At 43.3% G+C, this 21,849-nt stretch overlaps 1 protein-coding gene across 1 annotated transcript in view; it reads left to right on the top strand.

Moving 5' to 3' along the window:
• The first annotated feature begins 16,024 nt into the window (after window positions 1-16,024).
• TMEM161B (transmembrane protein 161B) overlaps window positions 16,025-21,849 on the top strand; it is a 43,085-nt gene continuing 37,260 nt past the window's right edge. The window contains exon 1 of the mRNA XM_059833702.1: window positions 16,025-16,036. Coding sequence (XP_059689685.1) covers window positions 16,034-16,036 — 3 coding nt within the window. The 5' untranslated portion in view covers window positions 16,025-16,033. The remainder of the gene's footprint in view (window positions 16,037-21,849) is intronic.

Raw genomic sequence — 21,849 nt, 5'->3', positions numbered from 1 at the left:
AACCACCCTCCCTATTGTGGTGTTAATGCTACTGGAGTTTTGTTTTGTTGCTTTTCTTCGAGTCCACTAAAGTAAAAAGAAATCTCGTTCCACAGTAAAAATGAAGGGATTTCCCTTCATAACCCCCCCAGCATCTGATATCAAAAAATTACCTAATTTTAAGTGCATAAATATTGCGGGTGGATTTATAAGAGCTTTCCTCACACTTCTAACCTAGCCGGGAACAGTAATTTCTCCTTTAAGTAGTTTTTATTTCCTCTTGCAGACTGGGTCTCCAAATTCTGCAACTTGCCTACATTTCTGTCCAAACGTGCGTTTTGAAGGTACTGCTAAAAAATTACCAAATACAATACAGTATCCACCCTCCTAGAGAGAAACAGGGATTGATAGAAGGCCTTTCTAGGCCCACTGTTTCTTTAAACAGAGTTCACAATACACTAGGCGAGCATTGTGGATTTAAAACGCTTTTAAATATTTATCAGAAGCATTTTATCACATATTCAAATGACACCTGGGGTGCACTCACCTTTATTGACAATCTCTGTTCTGAAAGTCCATTCGCTTCACGGAAGCCCCGCAAGCAGAACAACGAGGACTAACCGTTTTCATTCAGTTAATGTTTAGTAAAAAACCAAGCAACCTTAATCAGCATGCTGATTGCATCGTCAACTAACAAATAATTTACTACTCTGAGCATTGCATTCCATTAAAAGCTCATTAAATTTTCTGTTCTCCAATGGGAGCTTTAGCTTTTGAACTGCACGCTTTTGCTCCGAATTATGACTTTTTTTTTTTTTTTTTTCATTTTTTCCCCCAAAGCATAGGTGAGAATTTCAGTATCGAGATACACGAAAGCCACGGGAAAATAGATCTCAAATTTTGATTTCTGTTGTAAATTCAAGATCCTTGGGTGTGGGGAGCAGAGAGAAACTACTTTGCTAGATTCTCACTCGAGCAGTTTAACTTCGGTGAAACACCCCACTTCCACGGAGAGGAACGGTGCGTGATTTAGGTGTGGGTATACTTTGAACAATTGCGGGAGGGGGGAATATAACACGGTAACATTCTGTCCTGTAAGTTGGAAGCGATCGCTTAACGAAAAAGGAGAGGAAAAAAGGAAAAAAAAAAAAAAACCCAAGCCCCTTCTATTTTATTCGTGTAAACAATGAACAAAGAAAAAAACCCCACCCTTTGGGTTACGGAGTACAAAAGTTCTTGACTGTCCTAAATATCAGGGACTGTAGTTAGAATGCTCTGGGGGGCTCACAGGGGGAAGTAAAAAGCTCATCTTCCTCAGCCTTGCATACTAGGCTGCACATAATCGTTATATTTAATAAGTAAAACGCAAGAAAATGTCAGCCCCTAAATTAACATGCATCTTTGGATTGCTAATTGCTCTCATCGCAAATTTGGGTCATTTTGCATGAGTGACTCTGATGCAGGGCTGAGATTGCCATATAGCGCGGCGGATTCCTGATTCCCTGTGCTAATCCCGAACTCGGTGATTGTGTCAGGTGCAGTTCTGTATGCTCCAGCAGCTGGTTCATCCTCATCAATGCAAATGAGGCAACTCCTACAATCAAAGCCTCCCGAGTCTGAAGCCTGATTGCTGAGGGCAGGCTAAAGCGCTGCACAGGCTCGCTTTCAAATCACGCTAACTGACAAGACAACTGTAATGTCCCTCCGGTTCAAAACCAGCCTTTTTTTTTTTTTTCCCCAAACAAAACAAACCAAGAGCAGAAAAATAAATAAATAAAAAACACAGGGACACGCATCAGCTTGGGGGTGTACGGAATGGGTTTTCCGTGGTAGGTGGGTGAAATAAAATACATGTACGCACCCTCTGAACTTGAATAAAAGTCTGCAGTGGCGATAATTAACGCGATATTTGAATCCTTACGAGGAAGACGGGCAGCCAGGGATTATATGTAAAGGGCGGGCCGCCTCTTTTCCCAAGGACGTTTCCTCAGGACTCCCCCAAAGCGCCCGGGGCGCAGGGGGAAAACCCGGGCAAAACGCCCGTCCAGGGGCTGTAGCCCCCCGGCCCCCGCCCCGCCGCCGACCCCAAGGGGGGGCCGGGTTTGGGGTGTCCCTCACCTGCCGGCTCTCGGGGAAACCCTAAGGAGACCCCCCCACTACTGAAATGTCCCCTCTCCCTGCCCCCAAACTTCGGGTGCTCTCCCAGCTGCCTTTCCAGAAAGCCCTCAAACGTGAGCAAAAGGTGGCTTGAAAACGATTTAAGGGCGTGATAGAGACTGTAAAAACCCAAAGGCCACTCCAGCGGATCCGCGTCGACGTATATAATACGTGCATATACTATAACTATAATACATACAATGGTGTAAAGAGAAAACAGTGGTTTTTTTGCAGCAGGAGGTTACAAACCCTCATGGACAGGGGAAAGCGGAGACCTGCAGCCCCAGCAGCACCGCCCCGGGGCTGGAAATCCGTCGCAGGCAATATTTGGTGCTGGAAAGCCGCCCCAGGCAGCGGGAGCCGCGCAGCATCCCTCCCTCCTGCCCGCAGACTGGCATCAAGCGGGGATGCGGGGTTGCGGGGATGCAGGCGTCCGAGCCGAACCCCGGACAGGGAAGAGGGGGAAAACAAACGTCCCCTGCAAAATTTGAGGAAGAAAACACCAAATTTCCCTTTCCCCTTGCCCCTTCTCTCCGTGCCTCACCCCTCCTGCCGCACCCGTTCACAGGGTTTGGGGGGGGGGGGGGGGGGGGGGGGGGAGGGTAGCGCCAAAAGGTGCGACAAGTCAACCCGACCCCAAAATCCCGGATTTCCACGCCGGCTGCAGCTCCCGGTTCGCGCCCACTTGCGCCTCTCCCCCTCTCTTCCCCTAACAGGATTAACAGACATTTTCCTAAAAGCAAATCAGAATTTGTCAAATCGTGTGTGACAGTCGATTTGCTCACAATATCCACTTTCCTCCGGAACGCAGACAGCACCGTCCTCGGACAGTTTAATCCCGGTTGACACCGGGCATCTTTCAGGAAAACGTTTGCCTTGGCAAAGCACCCACACCCTCCTGAATTCTTCCCATCTCCTCCGAGCACCCCCGAGGGGGGGGTCCCGGAGCCTCGGGGACCCTGGCACCCTGATGATGCAACCCGTGCCCAGGATTATTGCCGTGAAAGGATCCCTCATGTTTTTTTGTAATCTGCTTTCTGCTCTGTCCCAGGTTCGATAATCCCTTTTGGGCTCCCCGACCCGTGCCGGCGGTGCCGGGGGGGTGTTCCTGGGGCGGCCCCCCGCCCATCCCCTCCCCAAAGACCCTCACACCCTATTGCACCGGTTTTCAGACACCGGTGCCACCGGCACACGCTGGAGGAGGAAAGCCCGTGTTCTGTTCTGCCCACCCAGAACGGGACATAATCCTACAAATTAAGTCCGGTTTTCAGGTGGTGCCCGCTCGAAATGCGGGGCAGCTGCCCCCTCCCCGGCCCTGGGCTAGCGATGGGGCTGCTCGGCTCGCCAAGGGCGCTGCCGGAGCCCGGCGGGCTCGGGGGAGATGCTCGGCTTCCTCCGGGTGCTGCAGCTAGGTCTCCGTCCTCTTGCAGGGGTCTTAAAAAGAAAAGCCCTCCTCCACTCCGAAATTCCCTTCACCTTAGGGGTTTCGGGTTTGTTTCTTTGATTTTTTTTTTTTTTGGTGGGTTTTTTATTATTCTTCTCCACCCGCCCCGATCAGGAAGACTTTCTGGCTCTCTTTTGGTAAATAGGTGCAGTTAGGCAGAAGGGAACCCCCAAAGACGTCTCTCTTACACAGAAGCCCACAAAAAGTCTCTTACCGCAGTTAACACTTACAGATAAAGTTTCTTAGGTTGTTCTGAGCTCTGATTTTGCTACAGGTGGTGAGGACAGAATGAGGAGTCTGCGATTATTTGACTTCCGATAACTATACATCTGTACCTCTATAATTTTGTGCTGTTTTCTCTGTTCTTTGCAGGTGAGGACATCAGATTTGAATCACAGGTTACTTGACTTTTCAGTAAGCTTCTTATTAACTAATTAGAACTGGGTGAAAATAACAGTCAAAATTATTTTAAAAGATAATTACTTTAAATTTTCCACCAGTCATACTCTATTCTAATGTCATTCTCCCTCCTGCTTTTAAAAGCATTTCCTTTATTTTCAACTGATAATCTTTGAAGAGTTGGGGGGATGACACACGTTACCAAAATGATACACTAACTTGTGAAACTTAAAAAAATAGTGAGCCACATACCCTCAATAATTCAGGGTGAGCTGATGGAGCAGTAGCTCCACAGTTAGCAGGTGTGAAGAACATGGCACAAAGGCTTTAACTGCGTAGAAAAAGAGGGAACAACCCTGCAGACGCAAATAATCTTTACAGCAAGGGAGTCCTCAGCCAGCAGCAACCTCCTAAATCCATTTGACCAGATACATAGGCAACTCTTCCCAACATAACCTGAGAGCTCTTTGGCTAACAAGCTTACCAGGACTAATCAACAGATTGCAAATTAGATAAATTCCTCCCCTTTTAGGAAGACTAAAAGCTACCTTACACTCATTTCTACAAGCCTTTGGGTGGGCTTGATAAGCTCATTGCAGCTTGAGCTGGCCTCCTGTCTTCTTCCTGACTAGAGCAGAAATAGAGATATGGAACCTTCCCTGTTTTTTTTTTTATAATATCAGCTAAGGATTTCTGACTTGTCCCACAGTAAGGGCCATATATTTCTTATTCATTGAGGGAAAAATTGTGGCAGAGGCTCATGCCCATTATAAACACACAAAAATACTTCAAGAGCCTGCTCCTGATCAGTGACTGTCCTTGAAAAGGTTATTTAGGTATCTACTGTTAACTGACCTATTTTAATACGACTCAGCCTTTGCTCACACTCCTTAGAGCCACCCTGTGTGGGTGATTCTGTAGCAAACGCTCACTGTGTATTACTGTGTTCTTATACTCCATGAGTTATTGGAGCCATTACATTTTAAGGGTCAGGATGTCCATCCAGTACAGGCTGAACAAACAAACAAGGTAGGCGAATAAAAAAAGCAACGTTGCTAAAAAAAGCTAATAATGAATACATGAAAATGATCTGATGTTGAAATGGCTCACTAAACCACACAATTTCCAGATAACAATTGCATATTCCATGGTAAGAGTCGCAGTTTTGGTCAACACAGGCAATTGACCCGACAGTGCCTGGAGTGAAACATCAGTCCTTAAGCTAAATCTAAGAAGTCATCTGCCATGGACAGAAATTGTACCAAACTCAGTTTTTCTTGTGGGTCAAGTGCAGAGAGGGATAGGTACCAGGGTACAAAGAAAGACATGGGTTGCAAGACAGCAGGGGAAAGAGAGAATGACCCGGGCTAGCAAGCAGGTGAGGAACCTCCCAGCAGAGCTGGTGGGGATAGGTGTGTAGGAGGGGATGCAAAGCTCGGTGCCAAGGGCTGCCTAAAAGCCTGTGTACGCCACACCATCTCTCAGCTAGCCACAAAAAATTCAGCCCTGTACAAAACAAGAGGGGAAAAAAGGGATGCCACAACGTAAGGTCGTTTTAGGTACATGCTGTAATCGTCAGCATTTATAATTTTATCTTTATTCTGGGTACCAACCTTAGTTTGAAAGCACAGCCATGACCCTTACTCATTCGCGCAACTATTGCGCTGTTCCAGGACATGTTCTCTACTGTCTTCAATTTATCTCGTTTCTACACCAAAATGCCTTAGCCAAAGTTCATATAAAAACTGGAAAATGATCATATAATTTTTAAAATGCCAACTCTGATCACTATGACAATACCCAAGATAGTCTGCTGGTAAACAAAGAGGAACAATTCTTGCTATGAAGGAGCAATGTGTCAAATCAGAGCTATCAAATCAATTTCATTTTCCATTATTTCCTGATTTTCTGCTCTTTCATTGCACAGACAACTAGTGAGTATTTAAAAGAACATGAGAGGGTGGAGCTGGTTGTAACGTGTTTACCCAAGTAAGTACTTGGGTGTAGTAATGAGTTTGTTTTAAAATATTCATATTATACAAATGTTAGTTGAAGTTGACAGTAAATATTGAACAGACATATCAAAAGGGCAGCATGTCATATTCACTTCTCCTATGTTGTCTAACATTCAGGCAGCTGTTTGCTCTGTTTGTATCCATTTTCTTGTGGAAAATTAATTTTTAAAAATTATAGCAAAATGATGATTGAGTACGACAGAAGAAGAAAGAAGGAGGGAGTTTAAAGATTGTGCTGCCCACAAGAGATTATGACCAAATTCCCAGGACTGCTGTTTGATTTGTATCAATAATTAGTACTTAGTTAATAGGTCTCTTTTTCAGGACATTAGAATGAAAGACACGTGGAAGAGTGAGGTCTAAAGCTATTGTAATTTTTCAGCACCAGGAAAGCATCAGGAAAGTGATCTTACTAAAAAAAACTTCTATCAGTTTTTTCTAAGAGATGCATGACAAATAAGTGTTTCATAAGCATTCAGGCAGATATGGCAAAGATCAAAAACACTCCCGAGACAGGGACAGAAAGAAGAAAATAGGACTAAAAGTGGTGTGAGAGAGTGTCTCAGCTACATGTTCCCCATCATGTCTAAAGGCAAAATGCTCCGATTCCCTCCTGCCTTTTACAATACGGTTTCTAAATATGGCATTACTTACCAAGAGAACTGATAGTGTTTACACCCTTTTTAAGCTAAAAAAATTCTCCCATGCCCAAAAGACCTCAGCCTAAATGTCTCCACAACACTTAAGCTCCTAAAGATGCTATGTACAAGAGTCTGAAACGCAGGATGGGTCTGCTGGACTCAAAATACTGCTTGTGTGATGTGAACAGAGATTTGAAGAGGGAAGAGGTAGCGCGATCTAATTCCCTCCTAATATAATATTGTCATAATCCTGTCTGCTACTTGTGGGTTACTGGGGGTGGAGGTCACATTCCTCGTGTCCCCTACAATCCTTCAGAATTTATATGGGTAGACTGTGATAAGCACGTGTAAATGCAAATGTATTCACAATTACGCTTCTTTGCTTTCATGACTAAAATATTTTTTGCTGTCTTTTGGGCTTGTTCGCACTTGCATATAACTCGTGTTACTATTTGCAAAGCACTTCTGAACCAATATCCCATTACGAATGCTTCCTTGTTCGGCAGCCAGGCTGAATTCATATATTTTTGCAGAGAACTTAGGTTTTGCGTTTTTTTTCTTTTTTTTTTTTCCTCCATAGACAACCAAACCAAAATGGTCTGAAATATTTATAAAACACCCACAAAGGGGGGAAAAAGCCTCAAATGGTTGCAGTGAACACAGAAGCATTTTGAAAGCCAAGGGGCTATTTAAGCATTGTCTTAGCTCTTCTTTTTCCCCTCACAGTCAGCAAAGTCTTTCTGCAGGAAAAAAAACTATCAGAAAGAAGCCTTCCCTGTTAAGCTGCCATGTGCAGTTTTGGTTAGAGAATCACTATTGTTTTTCAACAGTCTTACAGCAACAGAGGATGTAGATGCATGTAAGTGCCAGGAAATGGAGACACATGAAGCAAAAATTATTCTTCTTGGGAGGCTTTTGCTACCAGCATTTTCATAAGTTTGAAGTCTCAGATTTAACTTTCTCATTTGACATAGACATTCACAGCCTTTGGGCTGTAATTGAGAAAACACACTTTCTTTTGCAAGTGCTTTCATGCCACAGGTATGCTGGACTCATCTCTCCCAGCTTACATAAAGGTCCACTCCTCTACCTACCTGGAGTAGAGGAGGTGGAAGGGAAGGAGAGGGAAGGGAAGCACTTGCCTGATGCAATCCTTCTGCCTGAAGACCAATATTTGCACAAGAGCTACATAAACTCATTTTGATACATCCATTTCTTGGTCACCTAAGTGGCTCATTTTTCAAAGATACAACTCAGCAATATTCACTGGAGTCTAAGTGCAAAGTCCTAAATTGAGACGCCTATTCTCAAAATATTAACTAAGAAGGTGGTGACAGCATTTTGTCTTGTTTTCTGTAAATATAAACATATATTGTGTATAGAGACACACATATGTGTACATAAAGACACACATGGATATGTATCAGAGCTTTTCACACATACATATATATACACACACATACTTACATAGTATTTCTATCTCTATCTGTATATATGCACTTCTGAGTACCCGTAACGCCAGGTGCAGACATCCCTTTAAGATTTGTGAAGAACACTTCACAGGTTATTGCATAAAAGACAGTGCATGAATTCTAAAAAAGACTTTAAAACAGACAACTTTCTTTTCCAGGGTGCTATTAAATGACAGAATCAGGTTTGCCCGAGTACAAATATCACATCAGCGGTGGAGCTAATGAAGCCTGCTCTCCTTTGTATTTGTGTCTTGCGCTTGGATCTGCTAATGCCTGAATAAGATATGAGGGCCAGCTGATGCTTTGCCTGAATTTAGCATGCTCTTCCATGTAGATTTTAATAAGGGGTGAGTTCATGTTGTAGCGTTGCCCTTGCTGGTAGCAATACTGAGGGTCTCCTCTTGGCACGGGCTTCACATTTTCATCAGTCTTGGAAGAACTTAGCATCTTTCAGGCAGGTTTGGCAGGATTTGGATGACAAGCTCTAAAGTATCCAGATGAAATGATAACGAAACCATCATGTACACACTCACACACAAACACAGAGTGATCACAAACAGTTTAATTCCTTAGGAAACAGGCTGAAATGTTTAAGAATGAAAAATATGCTTACTTCCAGTATGTTTGAGTTTTTCCGTGCGCCATGGCATTACAGGCTGTTAAGAGAACCGTTTTAGAGGAGGTACCTCTGTAGCAGAGAGTTTGCCAGCAGAACTATTTTTATTTTTTGTAAATATTTTTCAACTGTTATTTTATTATTCCCTTTTAATCTCAGTGAACTAAAAGGGCGTGATTGAAAACATTCAGTTTTCTCAAACATGTCCCAAAACTCAAGGGTCCCGGCATTCAGAACTGTATAGTCCTGGTTAACACCGAAACACTGACTGTTTCAGCATCATTTACCTGAAGCCAGTTTATAAAACTCATTGATATCTCCTCTGCATACCGGAGAACGAATGCTAGCTCTGCCTCTGTGACACTTCACGTTACAGAAGGATGGCAGAGCTCCTCACATTTTTACCTCAGGGCAACGTTGGAATCACAATGAGGTGCACGAGGGCACAGCTGAAAGCACTCAACAGATGTGTTGTTCTGTTCCACTTTTTAATTCCAGCCTTGTATCTCAACTACATTTATTTTAGACATTTTTGACCCAGATCCATCCTTAGTGTAGCCGTGCTGAAATAAATGGATTTACATTGGGAATTAATCCAGCCCGTCATGCTAACATCCCTATTTATTTATAATCAGCCTGTATCAAGATGTTTTCAAGGCTTCCTTTATTTTAAACTGAGTGAAGAATCGCTCCTACAAATAACACTCTGATAGAGTTAGGGAGAGAGAGAGGAAAGAGAGAAAAAAATTACAGAGATGAATAAGTACAGGCAACAAATCTCCTTGATGGCTATTATTCTGTGATCACAGAGCATCATTTCCAGCTCATGCTACCTGAGCAACGCCAAGACTTTACTATTGGGTATGAACGACAAGTAATGAGCATCTATGGGACACTGGATAACTCCCATTAGTGAGGGAAGATCTTCATAACTCACATGTTGTTTTACCACTTCATTTTATTATCTCTCACTCATTAGATGGCAACGGTGCTTTCGGCTACGATGACAGCTAACTTCTTCAGGGCTCGCTGTGTGACGGGTTTCCTGGCGTTGGCCTTTTAGGGATTTTTCCGAAGAGAGAATCGCACACGTGATTTGCTTGGGTGTTGTTGGAAAGGTAGCCAGAGCCAACAGATCAAAAGAAGGGACTGTGTGGTTTTCCGTGCATGCGGCCCTTGCCGCTCTGTACACAGTCGACTGAGCCAGCCCCGTCTCCTTCCCAGCACAGACAAAGCAGAAAATTCATCACTGACCTTGATCTTCTCTTCTAGCAGAGGGACTGGGACGGGGGAAATCTTGTTGCCTGACCCTTGTCTCCCCTTCGAGAGCATGGGACTAGAACAAGGACATGTCATTGCCTGATCCTCACCCACTTGCGGTCCTTCTCCCTTCACGGTTTGGAGCTCTACAAATCATTGTTCTTGTGAGGAGCGCAGAGGCATGTGCTCGGAGTATCAACAGGACTCTCAGTCCCCAGCCTTGCAACCACTGCTTATTTCATCTGATTCATAGCAGTAAAGGAGAAGAATATTCTTGGAGCGTCAAGTTTTTGTTTACTTCTTTTTTCATTTTACAAACTGAATCAGCTGAAGCCTCATCATAGGGGGCCCAAGGAACGGAGATGCTGCATAGAGGCCCATGACACTTTCATCCAGTGTTTGAAGAATGCTCCTGTTCAGGTTGCTAAGTTGCTCCCAAGCCGCCAAACGTACCAGAGTTACTTTGTTCATTACACTGCTTCCCCGTGAAGCAAAGGATTGATTTTAAAATTCTCTTTCTGACCTGCAAGACTTCCAGCGGTCCAGTTCCTGCAAACCGGCACAAGCTCTTTTCCCCACTTGCACTGTGGGTTTGAGTGCGCTGTTCATCATCTGCTGCTAGCTCCAATACCAAAATACCAAAGAACTTCATTCACCTTGTTTTGCATGACACATCTGGAACACTTTGCCAATTCATAGTCTGCTCACTCATGGTTAAGATTTTTTACACACGAATGCTACTCCAGGAAACTGTGGCATATACGGGTCCATAGCTGATAGAATTACATTCTGACTGCTGCTGTTATGACTTCATTTTTCAAACACTTCAGTGTATATTAAAACAATGTAAATGAAACCTTAAGGTACAGTACAAAGAAGAAAACACCAAAACGCCTCAGTGCTTTTTAAAAGGAAATACTACTGTCAGAGACGTTTATTTTTAAATTCTTTTAACATGTAATGGTTAAGTGAAGTCACAACACACCACAGACCTTTCTAGCTCTACTGGACTGCTCCGCAAGAAGGCACCTGCTGCTCAGTAACTTGATTTTTTAGGAAAAAAAGGAAATGTGTGCTCACTATCAGAAAGTACACTTCAAGTTAGCTTAATCAAACAGAAGAGCAACCACTTCAGAAGTGACACACAGTAGATAAAATAAGTTTTTTGTTTTAAGCGGCAAATTTGGAGCCTACAGTTTGATTAGTCTGTTGCCCATTGCGTTCCCATTTGGAAGAGCATGTGTTTTAGATAACACAAGTTTTCTATACATATAAATATACAGATGTGTGTGAATGTGTGTGTACATGGCACAGCCATGGGAAACAATATAAAAAAGATGTACTTTCATACATAGTTAAAATAATTTGCTTGTAATTCCAAAAAAGAAACTAATGAGCCCTCTCTGGAAGAGGTTTTGATGGTTTTGCCACCGTTTTTCTTTAAGATCCTCTCATGTGTCGAGGCTTTAAGCGAGTGTCTTAATAGCTTTCACCTTACAAAAATGGAAAGTATCCTGAAAAATGGAAAGTTAAGAATAAATTGGAACACATTGCAGTGACATGTGTTCTCATTGTTCCCTTCATAAGTAACTCTGTATTCACATAGAACTGTAAATTTTCATGTATTTGCAGGGATCAATTCATCTATAGAGAAACCCAGTGATTTTAAAAGAACATAACATAACGGCCAGCCCTGGCTTTATCTCAGATTCCTGTTCACAAAACAATAGCAACTTCCCCTACCTGGTGGGTAAACTCTAATGCCAAATACGTGAGAGGTCCCCATGCTATGGTACTAGTAAAGGAGTGTAGCGCCTAATGGTGCATTCAGGGCCTTGACAGGACCAGGGAAAACAAGGGAAATTTTTCAGGTGGCCAAAATTGCACACAAGTTTCAGTGGGTGAGTAGGGGGCAGTCTGTTCAGTATCCGATTCAGATCTCTGACTGACTATCAGAGACAGTTAAACCTCTTCAATAATTAGCCAAGGAGACTCAGGAGGTATCTAGCCCATCCAAATGTGAAGCACAAGATTTATGGATATACTGTAAGTGATAAACCTGCTGTTACATTTCATACTAACTTTTATAAGTCTTACAGATGGCTCTGCTTCACTGTGTGGAACAAATTCTTCAGAGCAAGCAAAGATGCTCTTTAATTTTTCTCATAGATCCAACGAGAGGCAGAACTTCCACAACTCTAGGAACATAGACAGGAACAGTAATTTCTTCAAGCAGCTCTCGTTCATCCTTTGTGGAATAACAATGGTGCAGCTGGCAAAGGAGGTTCCTTAAATATGTCTCTGTGCTCGATTCAGAAGAACACAGGAAATTTCTGGTATGTTTTATGTTTTGGCTTATGCTAGACAACTCAAATCCCAGCATATCGTAGGAAGTGCAACTCTTATTCTTTCCTGCAACTTGCTCTAAAATGTTACTAAGTAACTGCATTCTGTGGTTTTTTTTTAATTTTATTAGGGGACTTGGCCTTTGTTGATCTAAACTTACCTTTTGCTTACCGTCCTGTCATTTAGGGACTGTAGATGGTATTATAATAAACTAAATATTCTCTTTTAAATTTTGTTTCAGCAGTTTGGTTGCCTCGTTTTAACATTACATTGCAGACTTCTCAAGTGTCTGAAAACATTTCAACTCATTCCAGGCTCGTTTTCCAGAGGAAGATTTCTTGGGCTTTTTGCCATGTGGGAAGCTGTGAGATAAAATGCATCTTCAAAAACGTTTATAACATTTTATCACTTTCAAATGATGAGGATCAGATGGAAGTCACTGAACACCCCCAACTCCTGACAGCAAAGTGCTGTCCCACAGAGAACCATGAGATTAGATCTCCTTAGCACTCGGCTTGAAAAAAGGGAATCTCCTTGATAGAAGTTTTCCTCCTCTCCATTTCCTTGAGATTCTGCCTTTGTCTGGAGCAAGACTGCTGCTGTATCAGAGAGTGTGAAGTTATTTCATAATGTAGTTGTGTTGGAGATCACAAACAGTTGCGCCACAGCCCTGTAACAGCTTCCTTTATAGCCCCAATGATGTAAAGATCTGCTGGATACAAAAATGAGGACAATCCTCGACAAGACGACAACTGCGACATCAGAGGAACTTCAAAGGCGGAGGACCCTGTTTAGATATTTTCTCACTAAATCTGATTAAGATGATGTCTCCCTCACTCTCTTTGCTGGAAGTCATTACCTGTGTGGCCACGGGAGCAGAATAAGACCCGTGGCACAGCCTTACTCTGGTCACACACACTTAAACCACTAACGAAACAGCTCGTCTTGAATCACAGCAGTGGAAATGCTCTTCATAAAGAAGGTGGGACAGTGATCAGCTCTAATATCAAGCTTAAGAAAGGAGCCCATAGAGATTGTAACAAAAACGTTCTTAGAGCTCATCAGCGTTGTGAGTCCTGCTCCTTCCCATGTGATAAATTTTTCTGAGCTCCCAATAACATGATCTCAGCATACATTTGGCAAAACTGGCAAGCTTACGTCTGCTTGGACCTAAAGTAGAGTTTAAATCATGCTAGTTGCCATATAACACGTAGCATGTTATGCAAAAAATGGATTTTTTCCCGTGGAGGTTAAAGAATACTTGGTGTGGGGGAGGAAATGGTGACCTGGAGGAAAAGGGAGTTTAACGATGTGGAATAAAGAGATTGGAGAGGCTGCCGAGACCACATTTGATAGTCTAGAAATAGCTAGGTATTTTGGGGGGAGCCTTGGCCGTTTCCTGAAGGATGAGGCATTTGTGTTCTGCTTAAGCCAGCCTTGTATCCAGGCGGCATGGGCAGCAAGGCTGTGTCTGCTCCAACAGGTTTCTTAACACTTGCCCGCTGTGCGAAACGGAGGGTCTAGGAGAGCACCAGCACAGGTGAGATGGTCTTTCTATCAGCAGCACAGGACAATCTTCTTTAGCTGGCTCACTGCAAAGGTCTAGCTCAGCCCAAAGAAACCCTTTCAAAAATCCATTTTCGCATAGTGATTACAACTGTGGCCTCGTTGTTGTGTGAATATTGCTTGGTTTTTTTAAACACCCTTTACACAATACTAGAATTAAAATACTAGTGCTCTGAAGTCACGCTTGTTAGAAGTGCAAGCCAACCAATACGTAATCCTTGTTTCAGTTAATGAAATAGCTCTGTTTGTTAATGATTTCGATTGCTTATCTTTCATAAAATGCCACCAAATTCTTATCAGCAATGAAATCTCATGCCAAAGAGTTCCACAGGGAAGTTATGAATTTCCTTTAAAAGACACACACTTTTGAGACTTACTTTTAGAAGTGTTAAACGTGTCTGAAATCGGTTGCTCTCCAAACACATCTGATCTCTTACTATTCCTACACCAACAACATCAATGCTTTTAACTTTGCTTTTTTAAGAACTTACTGGTTTTCTTCAGTATTCTTTATGCCAGGAACACGATTAATGGTGTGAACAGAATGCCTTGAGACTTTGTTGTTTTCTTAACCTGACAGTGCTCTTCTCTACCATGCTACATTTGCCACAAGCGCCACCAAATTAGCATTAATAAATTGGGAGGCCCAGGACTTGTTGACTAAATTGGAATGGTTTGAATTGGTCAAAACCATCATGTCTTTGTCCTTGGTAATATGAACTCTGCTATCTGAGAGGATTTCTTTTGAAGTCTGTTTACTCTATTCTTTTATTATTGAGTGGGTTTTGTTGGGTTTTTCTTTTAGCCACCACGTATTTCAAAGGAAGAATTAAAAATGTCAGAATGTCAGAGTGTCTAAGTCTCCGTGACAGTTGTTAAGATGTTACTGAATTATCTTTTCCCAAGTGTTTGTGTGTGAAGGGAGATTTAGATCCACCGTGAATCCCCCTCTTGGGATTCTCTGAAAGGCAGATGAAGTTCGTCAAAATACCAACAGATGTAGGTAAAATTTTCTATATAAATACTATTTATCCATTCAAGCACAATGCTTGCGCTTCAGTTTCCAGTTCACGCACAGAGGACCGCGGCGGTACATTTAAAGCAGCAGGATTTATGAGAAAGCTGTTTTGCTATTTCAGGCCCTCTTATGACAAGAACTACCCGGTAAGCGGACCAGATCAAAGGGCAGATATGGTTTTGCCTTGGAAGAGGTGCGGGAAGGCAGGCACACGATACATTTTCCTCAGGTCAAACGGCTCCGCGCTTCTTCCCGCCTCCGCAACACATCGCCGGGCCCGTGAGGCGGCGGTGGGCCCCACTCTCCTGAAAATCGCTTGCGGGTCCCTCCAGGCGGGCAGGACTTTTCGGAAAGCCTCACTACGGCCTCCCACCCCTCAGGGATCACCGTTAACCGCCGCTCTCTCCCGGCGCAGAGCCACCATCACGGGGAAGGGCGGGAGCGGCCCCGCCCCACTTCCGGCTTCGGGCTCCAGTTCTGCGCATGCGCCTTGGCGCTGCCAGCCCGGATGGGGGGAAACGACCAGGGCGCATGCGCGGATGCACTGCCGTACTCCCCCCCCCCCCCCCCGCTCTTCGCACCACAGCTGAATCTCCTTCTTCCCCCTCCCCGCCCTGTGCCCGCGTCGCCGTTTCTCTCCCGGTGGACACCGATTGCGCCGCCCCGCGGGGCCGAGTAGGGAAGTCCCCGCTCGGGAGACCTCCCGCGTCACGTGGTCAGGGTCGCGCCGGTGCCCTGCCTGGGGCCGGCTGCCCACGCAGCGCCTGACGGGCCTCACGCAACGGGACCGGCGGGTATTGTGCCCCGGCGGGCGCCTCCCCTCGCCGCCTTTACCTCCGCCCGTGGGGGCGGAACGGCAGGCGCGGGGTTGGCCGCTGAGGCGCGGTCTCCTCTCGCCGCGGCGCCGTCCGCGCAGGCAATTGGTTTGGACAGCTCAGGCGGGCCTCGGGCTGGCGGGGTCCTGGTGTGACCTCCGCGGCGAGGCGTGCGCCGGGAGGGAGCCGGCGCGGCGGGGCCTGGCGGGGCGGCGGGAGCGGCGCGGCGGATTTATGTGCTGGGAGCGGGGCCGGGCCGGGCGGCTGGAGCGGCGGCGGCGGCGGGCGGGGCCGGCTCGAGCACCATGGTGAGCGGGGCGGCGCGGGGGGTTCGGCGGCGGGACGGGACGGGACGGGGCGGCGGGGGGGCTGCGGGGTGAGGCCGCCCGTGCTGAGGCTGAGGGCCAGGGCTCGCTGCTCTCCGCTGGTGTGCTGCGGCTCGGGGCTGAGCTCCTGCCGCCCGCGGCCTGCCTCGGCTGCAGGAAGAGCTCGCGGGTTTGGGGACGTCTGGAGCGGGGGGGGAGACCCGTTGATCTCTGTTATTAGTACCCATTAGGGAAATAGCGTGCCGTTTGCTTCCCCACCGCGGCCTTACACCGACACGTTTTTACTTCCCGGTGGTTATTTCTCTCTTTGCTGCTTTTCCGCTGAGAAGTAGAGTGAGCCGCTACGCTTTATGGTCCGCATCAGGTTTAAGATGCGTTTCTATAGGTGTGTACAACAATCTAGTAACATTTCCTGTAGACCCTCTGTAAATAGATGAGTTAATTAGCTGTGATCCTGAATGTATCTAGAAACCTTTGCCAAACACTTTGGATTTCATTACTACTAGTTCATTTTCAGTGCTCTGGGTTACATCGCAGCTGTAGTACATACTGTGATAGCAGGCAAGTACATGGGGTTTATGAAAAATCCTGCCTCAGATTGCTTTTATCAACAGATGTTTTAGCGCAGACACAACTTACTGCACTCAGCATAATGCACAGTAAATGAACTTCTTGTAATACAGACACTAGCAGAAGAGCAAAGTTTGGCTGGTGTAATTGCTGCTGAAGACATAAGCCTGTTGGATATATGTAGTTTAATAGTGGAGGCAGAGTATTTCATGGCTGGACCTCCTTCACTATAAAGGTATGCCGAATTTTATATTTAGGCCTTAGCTACCATTTAAAACACCGGAGTTGATTGGTTCTGCTTTTAATATACTTATTTTACAGATAAGAGATATATGGAGCACTGTAGGGATATGTGAGTGCAGGTATAAAAACATATTTTGTACGTCCCATGAATACATATGTTTCTTTTCCATATGGATATGAATGCCAATATGTCATTTTAACTACGGCAACATAGTGTTTGTTCAAATGATGGAAGCCTTCCTTAGGGAATACACTTTAGAGTTATACTTTCAGTAAAACCTGACTTCTAACTGTTCTAATACTTAAAGGTTTAATCACCTGATTCTGCTAAGGTGTTTTTTAATTATGTATGTTTTGAAACCTGAAAAGAACTCTGTAGGTTTTCTTCTCGTTCTGTCTTTTCCTCCATTTCTTTTTCTTTTTATTATCTGTAGAGGTTAGAATATTTAATCAAAAGGTCTTGAGAGCCTCCTGTCTGCAGGAGTGCATGAGTAGCTGTTGTCTAGATCTGTATTTGAAGTGTAGGTCCTTATGTAAATAAACTGAGTGTTTGCTTCTGTGGCCTGATGGGCTTGAAAAATCAGGTCCAATTTTCTTTGCTACTTGCTGGCAGTGTGGACAAATAAGCTTTGTGTGTGATTCCATGACATAAGCAAAGTGAAAAGATCACAGTTCACTTTTACGCTGTTTGGAAGCTGTGTTCTCCAGTTCCAAAGCAAGAGGAGAATGAAATGTTCATCAGTTTATTTTGCATCAAGGGACTTATAAATCAAATCATCAAAACAATTTACTGGCAGCGCTCTGCCAAGTTGGGACCGCCAGAACTCATCTATGTAGTTGTGACGCCAGTTACGCTCACAACTTTAAACTCTGCACAAGTATCTTAATACTGTGTAAGGCTGTGGTGTTTTAGACTGGTCAGCAGAGACATTAAAGACTTCAATTTTTATACTTGGAGTGATTTCTGTAATGGCAAAGCCTGCTTAAAAAGCAAATGTTCTGGAGAGTGAGGCCTTCCATCGTTCCTACTTGTGTTAATTGGGGAAGTATGGGTAAACTAGATTTTAAATATCTTTGAATAGTAATAATAGAACATAACCTTGTTTTTTCCTTTGTAGTAGATCAGTTCTCTGAACTAGTTTTACTTGTAATTTAATAATACATTGGATATGTATTGGCATTCTGCACAACAGACATTCTGTATTGTTTTTTTCAGTAATAATGATAATTCTGTGATTTTATAAATGCCCTTGTTCTGTTCATGAGATTTCTATAGCAATAACCTGATTTTCCTAGTGATCACTAGTTCTGTTATCTTGGTGCTTAGAGACCCTCAGTGGAAAAAGAAGCAAGACTGTCAGGTAAAATGCAGTTCAGTCGGCTGACTGGAACGTAGTTTTGTTTTTAAACAAAACAGCTTGTTTCAAAGGGAATCATGCTGCTGGTGACTGCTTCTGTCCAGCAGTTTATGGCTCTCCTTTGAATATGTGGAAGGACACTGGTCAAGAATGAAGTGACCTTTTGGGTGGGAAAGACGCGCGAAGGTGAGCAGTGTCGTGGTAGTCCCAAATTCCTTGTATGTTCTTCATGCCACTTCATGCATCTTTTGTTCATCTCTGCTGTGTTATAAACAGTGGTAGGTGTAGGAAGATACGAATTCAGGGAAAACTTGGCCATGAAAAAAAGAAAAAAAAAAAACCAACCCCAAATTTTGAAGAGGTGTCTTGGCATAGATTTCTTTCCCAAAATTAGCTTTACGAATGTCTGATTTCTAGAAATGGTAAGATTTGAACTGCCTCAGATTGACGACTGTACAGGATATCATTCTGACGATAGGTATTTTGTGAAAGTAGTCTTTTTCACAGAAAGCATTCATTTTAAGACTTCGTACAGTGAGCTCACTTTTCTTTGGCCATCCCATATAATGTTTTCTACTGTTTAGCAAACAATTTTGAATTGCATTTATGTTTCAGTAGAGCACTGCCTTGCTTTTGTAAGCTGCAGCTTGAGCATGCATGTATACGTGTGGAGGAAATTTTGCATATGGAAAAGTCCCATCTAATACCAAAAGCAATAATGTGTCATCGATTAAATGGCATTTCAAATAGGTTGTATCGATTTCATTTCTAGGCTTCACAAATACCATTGCATTTCTGGAACTACAGAAGATAAGAGTATTTGTTATATCCTAGAGTTCTTGCTGCTCACTACTAACGTAAAAGCTTTTCTCCTTCTTACTTGAAAATTCACAACCTTGTTAGTATGTTTGTGTGCTACTGTTGAAAGAGTTTGATATGCCCTGAATTAACATCTGTAGAATACTCCAGTGCATTTGGTGTAAAAATCTTGTTTTTACAAGACTTGCCACTTCAGAAAGTAAGTAGCTGGCTTTGCATTTCTGAAGGTGAAGTCGTGAATTGGATTCTACTAGTTGCTTTTTCAGGCATGCAGCTGTATTGCTACTGCAGTCCTGGCGCATACGGCAGTTGGCTTCAGCTCAAGGCCCTTGTCTTGTGATGGAGGAGATAGTTATTGTTAAAGAATAAGTAGTTTCAAAGTCCTGTGCAAACCTAGGTGTTTGAATTATTCATAGTATCTAGGTATGTGGTAAGGGAAAAGAGAGGGGAAAAAACCTGACCTACAGGTGTGGGAGAATAACCTTGGGCAAGGTCAAAATGAGGAGACTGGGGTGGTGTTTTGGCATAAAACTATTAACCTTGGCAATCTTTGCTCTGCATGTTCTGTAAATCAATTCATGATGAAAAGAAAAATGTCCTTTAGGCAGAAGTACTTTTAAAAATTTGTTTGGGTTTTTTTTGGTTACTATTCTGAGATAGCTGTCGGTGTATGATAAGTACACTTAACTTGTAGATAAGAGTATTGTAACTTTATCTTAATTGCTTATTCTTACTTTTTGTTCTCCTAATTATCAGCAACTATGTCTCCAGGCGTGTAGTCTGAAAGATACAGGCTGTGAAAACCAAAGTCTAGGTTATACTTTATTCAACCTTATACTGTTGCCTTTTGGACCTGTCATCTTTTTTTCATGATTTCAAGAAATCTGGCAGTCTTCCCTTTAATGTAGCTGCTAACACTTCTCTTGTAGACCACATACGCATTCTTTGCTATGTTTTAATAAAGCTTTCTTGTAAAACATGTGTTGTACAAGCCAAAGTAAGAATGCCATACTTACTGAAGGTCCTGGAACTGAGCACAGTGCTCCAGACTTTTAAGACACATCTAGCCAAAGACCTTCCTCTGTCACAGAAACACAGCCAGGCTGCAGTTTATTAGGCAGTGTGTTTTCAGTCTCATCTTGGACCAGGAGGTTGCTTGCCAGCCTTTGTTTTGTAGAGAAACTGACTTAACTGTCTTATGTAGTCGTCTTTTCTTTGGGTTGAGTGCTTCTCGGTGTTATACAGATTGACAGAAATGTCTCTGACCAGCAAGATACTGACTTCTGTCTCCAGCGTCTTGAATTCAGATTTCAAATTCCAAGCTGCGAAGCTGAAGCATGATAGGCACATGGATGTACGTGGTATCAGAGAGTGCTGAAGATCTTATGAAATGGATTTAAATAATGTCATTTTCCATGAACTGTTCTGTAACTGCAGACACTTTATTTAATCTGTGCGGCAGTTCCTCATCTCCAAGAGGTGAATAATGCTTCTATTACTTTTGAGTCAAGCCTGTCAATGGTTGTGTGCTCTGTTACTTTATCACAGATCACATGGGTTGATGGGTTTCAGGTTTTGTTCACCAGAGGCCCTCAGAACCCCCATGTGATTGTGGACCTTGCCCTCCAGCATCTTCTCCCTCAAACATGTTATGCTCTATTAAGCAGGGCTAGATTTTTGTGTTTAAGTTGTGGATTTCTGGCTAAATCTAAATTCTGTGTCCTCTCATTTAGAGTATGGCAAGTAGAGGATATAAGATGTTCGTGGGAACCAACATCTAATCTTGATTCATGTTCCTGAAACGAGTGGTTTTGAATTTGAACTGATATTAGTGGTAATGGGAAGGCTTAAGTATGTGGGAGACATGATCTAGACAGAGCCTGAATTGGAATGAACCCTGTTTTTTGTTGTTTTGTGTGTGTGAAGATGTGTTCTAGTGTTGTAACATGAGATAGTTCAGGATGTTGTAGATTTTTCTAGGGTGTATTATGGTTGGACTTGATGATCTTACAGGTCTTTTCCAACATTAATGATTCTGTGATTCTGTAATGAACATATAAGTAGTGTGTAACCACGTACAGGCAAAAGAGTAGAGCTGGCAAAATGTTGTGCTCTGCACATAGCGTGTTATTTTGAATGGGCATATCACCTGCTGTATTCCTGTAATGTGTTCTTGGCTGATTGCTAGAAGATTAATGCAGTGGAATTTTTTAATTTCATGTCACAGCTTTACTCTGTTAACATACTGCTTGTGGTTCATTGCTAACCTTCATGAATCAAGAGAAAAATGCCCTGATCAAGTGAGTGGGTATATCCATTTTTTTAATTGCTTGTAGAAAAAGACCAGAAGGATATTTCTACCACAAGTCAGTTTTAAAATTAGTATTAGGGATATTATAATTAGTTTTTTTTTAATTTAATGGCTTAAAATTTGCTAGTTTGTTTTCAGTTGTAGCCTGAAATATTTTTGTAGGTATTTCTATTTTCAAGAAATACAGCAGTAACCTTTATGGGAGTGAGTACAGTGAACTTGTGCTGAAAGGGGGTGGGGAGGACGCAGAGCGACATTCAGTGGCTTAAGAAGAAATTATCTTCTTGCAGCCTTCACTTGAGTAAGGAAATGGATTTCTGCAGGTACATTTCTCAACAGTCTGAATTTTAGGTATTTTAGCTCAGCTAGCAGACCTGCTACCCTGAATAAAAAAGTAACTGCCTTGATTTGCATCATTTTCCTTCCTGTTATCTTGAGTTGAAGAGGCATTTTCTTTCCCTTACAAACAGGAAGCCCGAGGAGTAATTGAAGAG

This window comes from Gavia stellata, chromosome Z, assembly GCF_030936135.1.
Source record: "Gavia stellata isolate bGavSte3 chromosome Z, bGavSte3.hap2, whole genome shotgun sequence".
Classification (NCBI taxonomy): Eukaryota; Metazoa; Chordata; class Aves; order Gaviiformes; family Gaviidae; genus Gavia; species Gavia stellata.
This window is presented reverse-complemented; position numbering and strand designations above follow the sequence as displayed.